The 15,718-nt window shown below is 45.8% G+C and overlaps 1 protein-coding gene across 2 annotated transcripts in view; it reads left to right on the top strand.

The window, feature by feature from the left end:
* The first annotated feature begins 13,296 nt into the window (after nucleotides 1-13,296).
* LOC110487971 (juxtaposed with another zinc finger protein 1) overlaps nucleotides 13,297-15,718 on the top strand; it is a 33,489-nt gene continuing 31,067 nt past the window's right edge. For both annotated transcript variants that reach the window (XR_005041356.1, XM_036971551.1), the window contains exon 1: nucleotides 13,297-13,559. Coding sequence is in view for 1 of the 2 variants with exons in the window: in XM_036971551.1 (XP_036827446.1) it covers nucleotides 13,445-13,559 (115 nt within the window). In the remaining variant the exon portion in view is untranslated. The remainder of the gene's footprint in view (nucleotides 13,560-15,718) is intronic.

Below are 15,718 nucleotides of genomic sequence, written 5' to 3'. Positions count from 1 at the left end.
CAGAGTAAAGAAATACAAAAATATATAGAGAGAAGATAAATAGTTATCTTGTTGTAATAACTGTATTCAGGCAGACAGTGAGACTCCGCGGATGGCTGAGAGCAGACACTGGTTCAATCCCAAATGGCACCCTATTCTCTTTATAGTGCACTACTTTTGACCAGGATCCTTACTGCTGCCGTTGAATATGGTGCCATTCGGGACACAGCCACGACTGCCGTTAGAGCCACAGCTATAACTCCACCGTTATTATCAGCCATTACTATCTGCCATCTTCAGCCAGCCTTTTAACATCTTTTTATTGCCCCTAGACGCCTGCTGTGGGCCTTGCGTCACCCTGCCTGTAGATGTGTGAGGGAGACAGGACAAACAGAGACAGGTTACTGATCCCTATTCACCTGGGTCAGAGCTCCGGCCTCATGTACAGAAGATATTGACTATAATGTGTGTGAGTTTGTGCAGATGGGTGTTGTAAAAACTGGTTAGAGTTGTGGTTTGAATAAAGGACTGTATCTTGATGTTACTGTTGCTGGTTAGAGTTGGGGCTGTCATGGCGTTGTGTCCATTAAAACAGATAGGAGGATTGCAGTTGAATGGGCTGGTGCCCATTTTATTACTGTAGTTTGAATCATGAAAGGATATCACAGGATGGTGAACTGGGAAAACAAGGGATACTGTAGTAGAGTATACTAATGGGATATTCAATTCTTCATATTGTGTGATGTCAGAGGTGACACCACACGTCCAAGATGTGGTGGGGGAGGGGGGCTATTTCAATAAACAGATATGGATACGTCATCTCACATTTCATAGTTCCATGCAATGTGTGTTGTACAGACAGGGGGCAAGGGTGTTTTCCTGGGGCCCAGAGTTTTTCCTGGTCTGGTTGGCTAACCAAGTGGTTCTGAAACCTGTCCTTGTGGTCCCCCAGACGGTGTATTCCAGAACTACCACACCTAATTATCAAGCCCTTGATTAGGTGAATCAGGTGAACTAGTTCAGGGCTAAAACAACATTGTTAAACGTCTGGGGGTCCCCGAGGAGAGGTTGGAGAACCACTGGGCTAACATAACTAGGTAAAACTCCGGACCCTAGTTGGAGGGTATAACATAGTAATAAATCAGCTATGAAATAGTTTGGGCTAAGTTTTATATGGGCTATGATTTTTTCAAATCAAGTCATATGGTCTAAAAAAAATAGGCAACAACTGTGATTGGACAATAGAACTAACAGGAATGAGTTGCATTGTTTAGGCCTTTGCACCTGTAATTAAGAAAGTTACGCACACAGTATGCAATCACTGTTGTGTTAATTGATTCATTCCAGTCAATCATTTTGGATTGATAAGGTCCAGGTAGCCTAGCCACCCAAAGTTTATATAAACAAAAACATTTTTTTTGTACTTTTACCCCTTTTTCGTGATATCCAAATTGGTAGTTACAGTCTTGTCCCATTGCTGCAACTCTCCTACGGACTCGGGAGAGGAAAAGGTTGAGAGCCATGTGTCTTCCAAAACACGACCCTGCCAAGCCGCACTGCTTCTTGACACACTGCTTGCTTAACCCTCAAGCCAACTGCAGCAATGTGTCAGAGGAAATACTGTCCAGCTGGCAACCGAGGTCAGCTTGCAGGTGCCCAGCCCACCACAAGGAGTCACTGGAGCACTATAGGACAAGGAAATCCCGGCCGGACAAACCTTCACCTAACCTGGACGACGCTGGGCCAATTGTATGCCGCCTCATGGATCTCCCGTCATGGCCGGCTGTGACACAGCCATGGTTCAAACCCTTGTCTGTAGTGACGCCTCAAGCACTGCGATGAAGTGCCTTAGACCGCTGTGCCACTCAGGAGGCCCGAAATATAAACCACTTCATTACATTCACATTTTCTCTAAACACAAATAAATAGGCATATTTTAGGCTATAAATACATGAAGTTACTGCTTTGTTTCCCCTGGCCAGAGGGGTTCAGAGGGCACAGGCTTCTCTAGTCTACCTGCAGATGTGGTAGGCTACAGGTGATCAGACTGAAGCACAGATTAATTGTGCACAAGTTGACAGATCATGAGGCAAATCTGTCTAAACTACTGTACTTTATCTCTATTTTCAATGCTTTTGTGCCCCTATTTTTTATCAAACCGAATCAAAAGTGTTTGGGCCTATGCCAGCTTGCCACACGTTTGCAGGCGGCCCTGATGTGCTGATCTCTGCAACATAGACAGATGGAAATCACCACATAATGCTACAAATTAAGAAACATATCCTATATGTACAGTTGAAGTCGGAAGTTTACATACACTTTAGTTGGAGTCATTAAAACTAGTTTTTCAACCACTCCACACATTTCTTGTTAACAAACTATAGTTTTGGCAAGTCGGTTAGGACATCTACTTTGTGCATGACACAAGTCATTTTTCCAACAATTGCTTACAGACAGATTATTTTGCTTATAATTCACTGTATCACAATTCCAGTGGGTCAGAAGTTTACAAACACTAAGCTGACTGTGCCTTTAAACAGCTTGGAAAATTCCAGAAAATTATGTTATGGCTTTAGAAGCTTCTGCTAGGCTAATTGACATCATTTGAGTCAATTGGAGGTGTACCTGTGGATGTATTTCAAGGCCTACCTTCAAACTCAGTGCCTCTTTGCTTGACATCATGTAAAATCAAAAGAAATCAGCCAAGACCTCAGAAAAAAATTGTAGACCTCCACAAGTCTGGTTCATCCTTGGGAGCAATTTCCAAACGCCTGAAGGTACCACGTTCATCTGTACAAACAATAGTACTGTCACGCCCTGGCCACAGAGAGGCTTTATTCTCTATTTTGGTTAGGCCAGGGTGTGACTAGGGTGGGCATTCTAGTTTCTTTATTTCTATGTTTTTGGCCGGGTGTGGTTCTCAATCAGAGGCAGCTGTCTATCGTTGTCTCTGATTGGGAATCATACTTAGGCAGCTTTTACCCACCTGTGTTTTGTGGGTAGTTGTTTTCTGTTTTGTATTTGCACCAGACAGAACTGTTTCATTTTGTTCCACGTTATTTTGTTTCAGTTTGAATAAATAATCATGAATACGTGAACTTTGGTTCTCTTCTTTCAACAGCCGTGACAAGTACGCAAGAATAAACACCATGGGACCACGCAGCCGTCATACCGCTCAGGAAGGAGACGCGGTCTGTCTCCTGGAGATGAACGTACTTTGGTGCGAAAAGTGCAAATCAATCCCAGAACAACAGCAAAGGACCCTGTGAAGATGCTGGAGGAAACGGGTACAAAAGTATCTATATCCAAAGTTAATCAAGTCTTCTATTGACATAACCTGAAAGGCTGCTCAGCAAGGAAGAAGCCACTGCTCCAAAACCATCATTAAAGAGCCAGACTACGGTTTGCAACTGCACATGGGGCCAAAGACTTTTTGGAGAAATGTCCTCTGGTCTGATGAAACAAAATAGAACTGCTTGGCCATAATGACCATCGTTATGTTAGGAGGAAAAAGGGGGAGGCTTGCAAGTCGAAGAACACCATCCCAACCGTGAAGCACGGGGGTGGCAGCATCATGTTGTGTGGGTGCTTTGCTGCAGGAGGGACTGGTGCACTTCATAAAATAGATGGCCATCACATAACCCTGACCTCAATCCCATAGAACATTTGTGGGCAGAACTGAAAAAGCATGTGCGAGCAAGGAGGCCTATAAACCTAACTCTGTCAGGAGGAATGGTTCAAAATTCACCCAGCTTTTTGCGGGAAGCTTGTGGAAGGCTACTCGAAATGTTTGACCCAAGTTAAACAATTTCAAAGGCAATGCTACCAAATACTAATTGAGTGTATGTAAACTTCTGACCCACTGGGAATGTGATGAAAGAAATAGAAGCTGAAATAAATCATTATCTCTACTATTATTCTGACGTTTCACATTCTTAAAATAAAGTGGTGATCCTAACTAACCTACGACGGAATTTTTACTAGGATTAAATGTCAGGAATTGTGAAACACTGGGTTTGGCTAAGTTGTATGTAAACTTCTGACTTCAACTGTATGTTCTACTGTAAAAATATTTTTACTTAGTACCTCAACATTTTTAGTATCATGCAAGTCAAAATTTCAAATCTAAAAATATTGACTTGCATATCTCGAAATGTTGAGATAGTATAAACATTTTTATCGTTATTGGGGGTGGCGAGAATGGGATTTCATATTTTGGTGAGCTCAATTCGCCGATTCTCTAAAGAGAAATCAAATAATTTACAAGATAAATCAAGTCATGAACTGTGTGGAATTGTATTTTTCGTTAAGCAAATATTAAAATCAAATGTATTTGTCACATGAGCCGAATAAAACAGGTGTAGACTTTACGGTGAAATTCTTACTTACAAGCCCTTAACGAACAACGCAGTTTTAAGAAAATAGAGTTAAGAAAATATTTACTAAATAAAATAATATAATAAATAAAATAAAAAAATAAGGGTGTTAATGCAAATAGTCCAGATGGCCATTTGATTAATATTTGGGGTTAGAAGCTGTTAAGGAGCCTTTTGGACCTAGACTTGTCGTTCCGGGACCGCTTACCGTGCGGTAGCAGAGAGAACTGTCTATAACTTGGGTGACTGGAGTCTTTGACAGTTTTTTGGACCTTCCTCTGAGTATAGTATATAGGTCCTGGATGGCAGGAAGCTTGGCCCCAGTGATGTACTGGGCTGTACGCACTACCCTCTGTAGCACCTCGGATGCTGAGCAGTTGCCATACCAGGTGGTGATGCAACCGGTCAGGATGCTCTCGATGGTGCAGCTGTAGAACTTTAGATAACCTAGTTCAGCACATAAACGTGGTAATCAACTACAATGACCATAATCCATTGTACCTGTTTTTTTTACGGCTCGTACAGAGATGGATATACTTTTACGTCTGGTATGTTAAGTTAGATACGCACAGACCACATAGACCGCATGATAGATTAATTTACACAACACAATAACGAGAGGGATAGAGATAGTTCGTGAAAGTATTGCCTTATCTACTTTGAAGAACTACTCAAATGATTTAATCAGAAAGCGCTGCAGCATGCTTAGGCAGGCTAGCCTAGCTAAATAGGATGACTAAAGACAGTACAGTATGGGGAGCAGAGATAACATTGTCTGACTGGCTGGATGCTACTGCCTGAGCAGACATGAGATTATGACTTTAAGGAATGAAAAATACTAAAGTAATCAAATGAAAACTAAGTAATAAACACAACTGAAATATTTTATTTTAATAATTTTCTATTTTTCTATTGATTTCTACTCAATGTGGACCTGACAGAGACAATTGAATGTTCACTATTTCTGGCTTTAGAATTTCTATTAAAAAGCTAAAATAATAAAATAATTTTTATGTAATTATTTCGTAATGCATTTAAAGGGGAACTATGCCGAAATCGTGCCGACCCTTTCCAGGCTGCTAAAATTATATTAGTTCACCTAATTTCAGTTTATGTGACAAAACAATCAAGTATAGAGTAAAGAATCATTGTACCCTCTAAACCGTGGTGAATATATTTTACATAACCAAAAATATTGTACTTTCAGTTGTTTGAAACTGGTAAACAAAAAAACGAAAGTAAAAGATGCTAAACAAAATTTAAGAAAGGGAAGCATAGAAATAGTGAACAAAGAACAGCTCTACCAGTTTTTAGACTTGCTTGCCAATGACATTCATCACTTTTCAGTTATTAATATGTATATTATTACTTTTTAGTTTTTATTTCACTCAATGTTCATGCTGCTATGTTCATACAATGTTCATGCTGCTATGTTCATACAATGTTCATGCTGCTATGTTCATACAATGTTCATGCTGCTATGTTCATACAATGTTCATGCTGCTATGTTCATACAATGTTCATGCTGCTATGTTCATACAATGTTCATGCTGCTATGTTCATACAATGTTCATGCTGCTATGTTCATACAATGTTCATACTGCTGCTCCCCTTATGGTCATTCCACCCCACCCCCACAATGTTCATACTGCTGCTCCCCCTATGGTCATTCCACCCCACCCCCTCAATGTTCATACTGCTGCTCCCCCTATGGTCATTCCCCCCCACCCCCTCAATGTTCATACTGCTGCTCCCCCTATGGTCATTCCACCCCACCCCCTCAATGTTCATACTGCTGCTCCCCTTATGGTCATTCCACCCCACCCCCTCAATGTTCATACTGCTGCTCCCCTTATGGTCATTCCCCCCCACCCCCTCAATGTTCATACTGCTGCTCCCCCTATGGTCATTCCACCCCACCCCCTCAATGTTCATACTGCTGCTCCCCCTATGGTCATTCCACCCCACCCTCTCAATGTTCATACTGCTGCTCCCCCTATGGTCATTCCACCCCACCCCCTCAATGTTCATACTGCTGCTCCCCCTATGGTCATCCCCCCCCCACCCCCTCAATGTTCATACTGCTGCTCCCCCTATGGTCATCCCCCCCACCCCCTCAATGTTCATACTGCTGCTCCCCCTATGGTCATTCCACCCCACCCCCTCAATGTTCATACTGCTGCTCCCCCTATGGTCATTCCACCCCACCCTCTCAATGTTCATACTGCTGCTCCCCCTATGGTCATTCCACCCCACCCCCTCAATGTTCATACTGCTGCTCCCCCTATGGTCATTCCACCCCACCCCCTCAATGTTCATGCTGCTGCTCCCCCTATGGTCATTCCACCCCACCCCCCTCAATGTTCATACTGCTGCTCCCCCTATGGTCATTCCCCCCCACCCCCTCAATGTTCATACTGCTGCTCCCCCTATGGTCATTCCACCCCACCCCCCTCAATGTTCATACTGCTGCTCCCCCTATGGTCATTCCACCCCACCCCCTCAATGTTCATGCTGCTGCTCCCCCTATGGTCATTCCACTCCACCCCCTCAATGTTCATACTGCTGCTCCCCCTATGGTCATTCCACCCCACCCCCCTCAATGTTCATACTGCTGCTCCCCCTATGGTCATTCCCCCCCACCCCCTCAATGTTCATACTGCTGCTCCCCCTATGGTCATTCCCCCCCACCCCCTCAATGTTCATACAATGTTCATGCTGCCTATGGTCATCCCCCCCCACCCCCTCAATGTTCATACTGCTGCTCCCCCTATGGTCATTCCACCCCACCCCCTCAATGTTCATACTGCTGCTCCCCCTATGGTCATCCCCCCCCCACCCCCTCAATGTTCATACTGCTGCTCCCCTTATGGTCATTCCACCCCACCCCCTCAATGTTCATACTGCTGCTCCCCCTATGGTCATTCCACCCCACCCCCTCAATGTTCATACTGCTGCTCCCCTTATGGTCATTCCCCCCCACCCCCTCAATGTTCATACTGCTGCTCCCCTTATGGTCATTCCACCCCACCCCCTCAATGTTCATACTGCTGCTCCCCTTATGGTCATTCCACCCCACCCCCCTCAATGTTCATACTGCTGCTCCCCTTATGGTCATTCCACCCCACCCCCTCAATGTTCATACTGCTGCTCCCCTTATGGTCATTCCACCCCACCCCCTCAATGTTCATACTGCTGCTCCCCCTATGGTCATCCCCCCCCCACCCCCTCAATGTTCATACTGCTGCTCCCCTTATGGTCATTCCACCCCACACCCTCAATGTTCATACTGCTGCTCCCCCTATGGTCATTCCCCCCCACCCCCTCAATGTTCATACTGCTGCTCCCCCTATGGTCATCCCCCCCCACCCCCTCAATGTTCATACTGCTGCTCCCCTTATGGTCATTCCACCCCACACCCTCAATGTTCATACTGCTGCTCCCCCTATGGTCATTCCCCCCCACCCCCTCAATGTTCATACTGCTGCTCCCCCTATGGTCATTCCACCCCACCCCCTCAATGTTCATACTGCTGCTCCCCTTATGGTCATTCCACCCCACACCCTCAATGTTCATACTGCTGCTCCCCCTATGGTCATTCCCCCCCACCCCCTCAATGTTCATACTGCTGCTCCCCCTATGGTCATTCCCCACCCCCCTCAATGTTCATACTGCTGCTCCCCTTATGGTCATTCCACCCCACCCCCCTCAATGTTCATACTGCTGCTCCCCTTATGGTCATTCCCCCCCACCCCCTCAATGTTCATACTGCTGCTCCCCTTATGGTCATTCCACCCCACCCCCCTCAATGTTCATACTGCTGCTCCCCTTATGGTCATTCCACCCCACCCCCCTCAATGTTCATACTGCTGCTCCCCCTATGGTCATTCCCCCCCACCCCCTCAATGTTCATACTGCTGCTCCCCCTATGGTCATTCCACCCCACCCCCTCAATGTTCATGCTGCTGCTCCCCTTATGGTCATCCCCCCCCACCCCCTCAATGTTCATACTGCTGCTCCCCCTATGGTCATTCCACCCCACCCCCTCAATGTTCATACTGCTGCTCCCCCTATGGTCATTCCACCCCACCCCCTCAATGTTCATGCTGCTGCTCCCCTTATGGTCATCCCCCCCCACCCCCTCAATGTTCATACTGCTGCTCCCCCTATGGTCATTCCACCCCACCCCCTCAATGTTCATACTGCTGCTCCCCCTATGGTCATTCCCCCCCACCCCCTCAATGTTCATACTGCTGCTCCCCCTATGGTCATCCCCCCCACCCCCTCAATGTTCATACTGCTGCTCCCCCTATGGTCATCCCCCCCCCACCCCCTCAATGTTCATACTGCTGCTCCCCCTATGGTCATTCCACCCCACCCCCTCAATGTTCATACTGCTGCTCCCCCTATGGTCATTCCACCCCACCCCCTCAATGTTCATACTGCTGCTCCCCCTATGGTCATTCCACCCCACCCCCTCAATGTTCATACTGCTGCTCCCCCTATGGTCATTCCACCCCACCCCCTCAATGTTCATACTGCTGCTCCCCCTATGGTCATTCCCCCCCACCCCCTCAATGTTCATACTGCTGCTCCCCCTATGGTCATTCCCCCCCACCCCCTCAATGTTCATACTGCTGCTCCCCCTATGGTCATTCCACCCCACCCCCTCAATGTTCATACTGCTGCTCCCCCTATGGTCATCCCCCCCCACCCCCTCAATGTTCATACTGCTGCTCCCCCTATGGTCATTCCACTCCACCCCCTCAATGTTCATACTGCTGCTCCCCTTATGGTCATTCCACCCCACCCCCTCAATTTCATACTGCTGCTCCCCTTATGGTCATTCCACCCCACCCCCTCAATGTTCATACTGCTGCTCCCCCTATGGTCATTCCACCCCACCCCCTCAATGTTCATACTGCTGCTCCCCCTATGGTCATTCCACCCCACCCCCTCAATGTTCATACTGCTGCTCCCCTTATGGTCATTCCACCCCACCCCCTCAATGTTCATACTGCTGCTCCCCCTATGGTCATTCCACCCCACCCCCTCAATGTTCATACTGCTGCTCCCCCTATGGTCATTCCACCCCACCCCCTCAATGTTCATACTGCTGCTCCCCTTATGGTCATTCCACCCCACCCCCTCAATGTTCATACTGCTGCTCCCCCTATGGTCATTCCACCCCACCCCCTCGACAGTCTTTACTCTGACTCCACCACAATGAACATGTATTTATTCATCACTGTTACAGTTGTTATTATTATATAGTTCTATTTCTATAGTTTTTTATTTTACTAGTCCTGCATGTTGGAGCTCCAAGCCTAAGATTCTCACTGTACCCTGCAATCTCACTAGATGTACATGTGACTATTAAACAATCTGAATCTGAATCTTTCAATGAGAATGACAGCTCTATAACTGACATTTCTATGTGAATTTGATCGGTTGCCCAAAAAGTTACATATTGCATGTTTAATGTAATAAAATAAAAAAATAGAACCCAAAACCGAACCGACCTCAAAAAGCACTAATCGCTGAGCACTAGTGTTGGTGTGTGTATGTGTGTGTTGGTGTGTGTATGTGTGTGTTGGTGTGTGTATGTGTATGTGTGTGTTGGTGTGCAAGTGTCTTTGCTCCTCTAATGCCTTATCTGACTCCTCTGTCTGGTCCTTGGCCTCATTAAATGGGCCTTGAAATCTGTCGGCGACAATCCAGATAATCCAACCTACCCGGTAATAATCTATCCAACTCCACTGTAATCTGGGGTCACAGTCACTGGCCTAATAGACTAAATACACTGATCATGCCATCGGCCATAAACTGAAACTGCCCTGTCTTTCTCTTTTCCCTCTGTCTCTCGCTGAGTTGTTCTCTCCTCTCTCTCATTCTCTCTCTGTCTTTACCTCTCTCTCTCTCTCCATCTGTCTCTCCCTTTCTCTCTCTCTCTTTTTCTCTCTCCCTCCAGAACAACAGATTATAGCATTTCACATTTACTCAATGGTGTTAAGGTTAGTGCGTCATTGACACAACTCTGATGTGAGCCATGTGTTGGCTGTGTGGAATACAGCTGCCTGTGTGGCTGTGCTCCATATCACTATGTTTATGTAGGAGGGGTTGTGTAGATGTATGTGTGTGATGGAACATCTGTGTGATTCAGTGTGTGTATGTATGTGCGTGTGTGTTACAGTGATGTCATAGTCCCTGACTGTCAGTGCTGGGAAAAGTACCCAATTGTCACACTTTAGTAAAAGTAAAGATACCTTAATAGAAAATGACATCCAGTAAAAAACAATTTAAGTAAAAATCTTAAAGTATTTGGTTTTAAATATACTTCAGTATCAAAAGTAAATGTAATTGTTAAAATATACTTATGTATCAAAAGTAAAAGTACAATTATTTCACATTCCTTGTATTATGCAAACCAGATTTTTTTTACGGATAGCCAAGGGCACACTCCAACACTCAGACATCATTTACAAAAGAAGCCTTTGTGTTTAGTGAATCCGCCAGATCAGAGGCAGTAGGGATGACCAGGGATGTTCTCTGTTTAGTGAGTCCGCCAGATCAGAGGCAGTAGGGATGACCAGGGATGTTCTCTGTTTAGTGAGTCCGCCAGATCAGAGGCAGTAGGGATGACCAGGTATATTCTCTTGATAAGTGTGTGAATTGGACCATTTTCCTGTCCTGCTAACCATTCTAAATGTAACAAGTAATTTTGGGCGTCAGGGAAAATGTATGGAGTAAAAAGTACATTATATTGTTTGGGAATGTAGTGGAGTAAAAGTCAAAGTTGTCAAAAATATAAATAGTAAAGTATGTATACCATCCATAAAGTAGTACTTTAAAGTATTTGTACTTCGGTAGTTTCCACCACTGGTGACTGCAAGTGTCTGGTGTGTTGTTTCTGCGCATTGTAGTGTGCTTGTGTGTGTGTTCACATGCTTGCTTGGTCAGAGAACAGCCTGGAAAATGTGTGTTCCCTGTTCCTTGGGATGTTGACTGAAGTCACTGGTCAGTGGTTTATAACTCCCAGTTTAACGGTCGATTAACCATCGATCACTGGCCTGGTTGGTCAAGCTCTATGATTTAATGGACATTCTCCCCTCTCTCTAACCAACACACGCTCACAGACACACACACAAACAAACCCACACACAGACACACAAACACACATAGCTCACTCCTCTATTGCATTTAGGCTTATAATGGAGGAACATTAATCACTAAACATATGGATATAATTGATACCTTAGTCAATACGCTGATGCTTTCATTACTGTAACATCCCTCTAATGCTTTCACACACACACACACACACACCACACACACACACACACACACGTTATTCAAATCAAATCAAATGTATTTATATAGCCCTTCATACATCAGCTGATATCTCAAAGTGCTGTACAGAGACCCACCCTAAAACCCCAAACAGCAAGCAATGCAGGTATAGAAGCACGGTGGCTAGGAAAAACTCCCTAGAAAGGCCAAAACCTAGGAAGAAACCTAGAGAGGAACCAGGCTATGAGGGGTGGCCAGTCCTGTTCTGGCTGTGCCGGGTGGAGATTATAACAGAACATGGCCAATATGTTCAAATGTTCATAAATGACCAGCATGGTCAAATAACAATAATCACAGTAGTTGTCGAGGGTGCAGCAAGTTAGCACCTCAGGATTAATGTCAGCTGGCTTTTCATAGCCGATCATTAAGAGTATCTATACCACTCCTGCTGTCTCTAGAGATTTGAAAACAGCAGGTCTGGGACAGGTAGCACGTCCGGTGAACAGGTCAGGATTCCATAGCCGCAGGCAGAACAGTTGAAACTGGAGCAGCAGCACAGCCAGGTGGACTGGGGACAGCAGGGAGTCATCATGCCAGGTGGTCCTAGGGCTCAGGTCCTCCGAGAGAGAGAAAGAAAGAGAGAATTAGAGAGAGCATACTGGAGGCTGAGACAGGAGGGGTCAGGAGACATTGTGGCCCCATCTAATGATATCCCTGGACAGGGCCAAACAGGAAGGATATAACCCCACCCACTTTGCCAAAGCACAGCCCCCACACCACTAGAGGGATATCTTCAACCACCAACTTACCATCCTGAGACAAGGCTGAGTATAGCCCACAAAGATCTCCGCCACGGCACAACCCAAGGGGGGGGGGGGGGGGGGGGGGGGGGGGGGACCAACCCAGACAAGGCGCCGACCCAGACATATTGTTATGTATGTGGTTGTATTTGTGGTGACATTAAGGCTCCACACTGAACCTTTAATCTAAGGGTGAGATGGTAAAGACTTAATATAATTTATCCTAATCAGACTATTCTAATCTAGTACATGTAGCCTATAATAAATTGTTGAGTTAATCTGACCCTCTGGTGATTTGACCTGATCTAGCCATGCTTCAGGAGGTATCTAGAGGCCTATCTCTTTTTCTCTCTCTAGCCCTGGGTCAATGTTATTGCTCGTGCTTTGCAGAGTAGGACTATATGTGTCGTTGTGATATGAGTTTGAATTAAACCGGGTCTGCTTTAGCAAAGAAGGACTGGTTAGTGGTTCGTACCTACAGTGTTGCCTCAGTTGCGGTACTGTATACTATTAGGCTAGCTAGTATGGATATTCTAGTGATTCATTCATATATTATAAGCCTATGTGTGTGTCATTACATTTATCTATACATATATTAATAGGATAGGCCTACAACATACTCCTAACATTGTAGCTTAATAAGCCTGAATCCAACAACCAGGCTATTCATTCCTACCACCCATTATTTATTCCATGACATACAGCAAGTCGTTAGTGAGTCAACAACCTTGTTAATGCATTTTTGGAGAGGAATGCAAAGTCTTCCCCGCTGGAACATTTACATACATTCACAAAAGCAACAGGTAAACACATGACGTAAGGCCGTTGTCCCTCCCTCTTCTACCCCCACAGTCCCTCCTGCTCCCCCAGCTGCTGTTGTGTCCTGCCTGGCTGCCCGGTGTCTGCTACACTGCTCCCCGCTCTGCCCGCTCCTTCCCCGGACCCCGCCTCGCACCGCCCCGGCTACCGAACTCCCAGTGAATGCACTAGCCAGCAACCATGACAGGCATCGCCGCCGCGTCTTTCTTCTCCAACTCCTGCAGGTTCGGGGGTTGTGGGCTCCAGTTCGAGTCTCTGGCCGAGCTAATCGTCCACATCGAGGACAATCACATCGGTGAGTCACAGAGGGAGAGGAGAGGTTGCATAGCTAGCTAGGCTAATGCTAGGCTAGAAGAACACGGTTCCATTTCATTCCGCTATGCGGAATGCCTGCCTGTTACATTTTCCGACTCGGCTCGCTGCAAATAAATGTATTAGGTATCTTTGTGTCCAGAATAAAAATGGGGAAACCAAGTTTTCCCTCGGATGAGTGTAGTTTTGTATTATTGTGTAGCTATTTATAAAGCTAACGTTATCATAGGTGGCTAAGCTAGCCGTGTCTAGCCAGGCAGAGGTTTTGCATTGGTCGCTGTGTTTACGTTTAGGCCCGTGTTGCACTGCTTGTGGATAAGAATAGGGGAATTTACTCTCGACATTCTCCCCCCATGTGCACAGACGTTCTTACCTTGAAAATGTATTAAAAAATGATGTAGGTGTAAATTATAGTTAATTGATTGGACTCTAGGTCACACCTAGATGACCAAATGCCGCTAGTTTAGTATAGTAGCCTACATATCAGGTATCTTTCTAGTTTAGTATAGTAGCCTACATATCAGGTATCTTTGCAAGTCAAAGTGGATCCAATTATTTTGTTGTCAACTAAAATGTTAAGATACTTGTGGCCGCAAAGTTCTTTGCGCTTTCTATATGTATTTTTGCCAGCAACAACGAAACGGTACAATGTTTGGTTAACTGTAGACTTGGTGTCTGAAAGTGGGCGTTGCAAAATAAGTGGGTGGATCAACAGGGATGGGGTGTAACATCAGCGCTCCATTATTGGTTAGACCAGCCATAGCCAGGTGCACCACATGTCAGTTTAATGTTTACATAGCAGGTTAGGAGAATGAGGGTAGGGTTAGGACAATTAACGTGGCAGGTTAGGAGAATGAGGATAAGGTTAGGACAATTAACATGGCAGGTTAGGAGAATGAGGGTAGGGTTAGGACAATTATTTGTGGCAGGTTAGGAGAATGAGGGTAGGGTTAGGACAATTAACGTGGCAGGTTAGGAGAATGAGGGTAGGGTTAGGCAAATAGTCCGGGTTAGGCTTAGCTAAAATGCTACAGCTGTCAACAATCAACTCATCGTGCAACCCAATAAGCCATGCAAAACGGTCTACAAGTGTCACCAGTCTGATCAGTGGGGTCAATGAGTTGACCCTACTGCTGCATCTCTACAATGACTGACTCATTAATAACACATCATCAGATCAATACTCTCATTAGATCTGTCCACCCAGCAAGGAGTGTGTGTGTGTTTCTATTTGTCTTTGGTTCTTCTCCTGCTGTTTCCCTGCAGCTTGTCTGCCATTCAATTGTTACCCAATCAGTAACTACAATACAGAAGAGGAGTATTCTCTGTACAGGCGAACACTCATTTAATTGCTGATATCCTGGTTGTCCACCAGGGGAGATTGCTGATATCCTGGTTGTCCACCAGGGGAGATTGAGGATATCCTGGTTGTCCACCAGGGGAGATTTGAGGATATGCCCTGTTGTCCACCAGGGGAGATTTGAGGATATGCCCTGTTGTCCACCAGGGGAGATTTGAGGATATGCCCTGTTGTCCACCAGGGGAGATTTGAGGATATGCCCTGTTGTCCACCAGGGGAGATTTGAGGATATGCCCTGTTGTCCACCAGGGGAGATTTGAGGATATGCCCTGTTGTCCACCAGGGGAGATTTGAGGATATGCCCTGTTGTCCACCAGGGGAGATTTGAGGATATGCCCTGTTGTCCACCAGGGGAGATTTGAGGATATGCCCTGTTGTCCACCAGGGGAGATTTGAGGATATGCCCTGTTGTCCACCAGGGGAGATTTGAGGATATGCCCTGTTGTCCACCAGGGGAGATTTGAGGATATGCCCTGTTGTCCACCAGGGGAGATTTGATGATATGCCCTGTTGTCCACCAGGGGAGATTTGAGGATATGCCCTGTTGTCCACCAGGGGAGATTTGAGGATATGCCCTGTTGTCCACCAGGGGAGATTTGAGGATATGCCCTGTTGTCCACCAGGGGAGATTGCTGATATGCCCTGTTGTCCACCAGGGGAGATTGCTGATATGCCCTGTTGTCCACCAGGGGAGATTGCTGATATGCCCTGTTGTCCACCAGGGGAGATTGCTGATATGCCCTGTTGTCCACCAGGGGAGATTGCTGATATGCCCTGTTGTC

The sequence above is a fragment of the Oncorhynchus mykiss genome, chromosome 32 (assembly GCF_013265735.2).
Source record: "Oncorhynchus mykiss isolate Arlee chromosome 32, USDA_OmykA_1.1, whole genome shotgun sequence".
In the NCBI taxonomy this organism is placed as follows: domain Eukaryota; kingdom Metazoa; phylum Chordata; class Actinopteri; order Salmoniformes; family Salmonidae; genus Oncorhynchus; species Oncorhynchus mykiss.
This window is presented reverse-complemented; position numbering and strand designations above follow the sequence as displayed.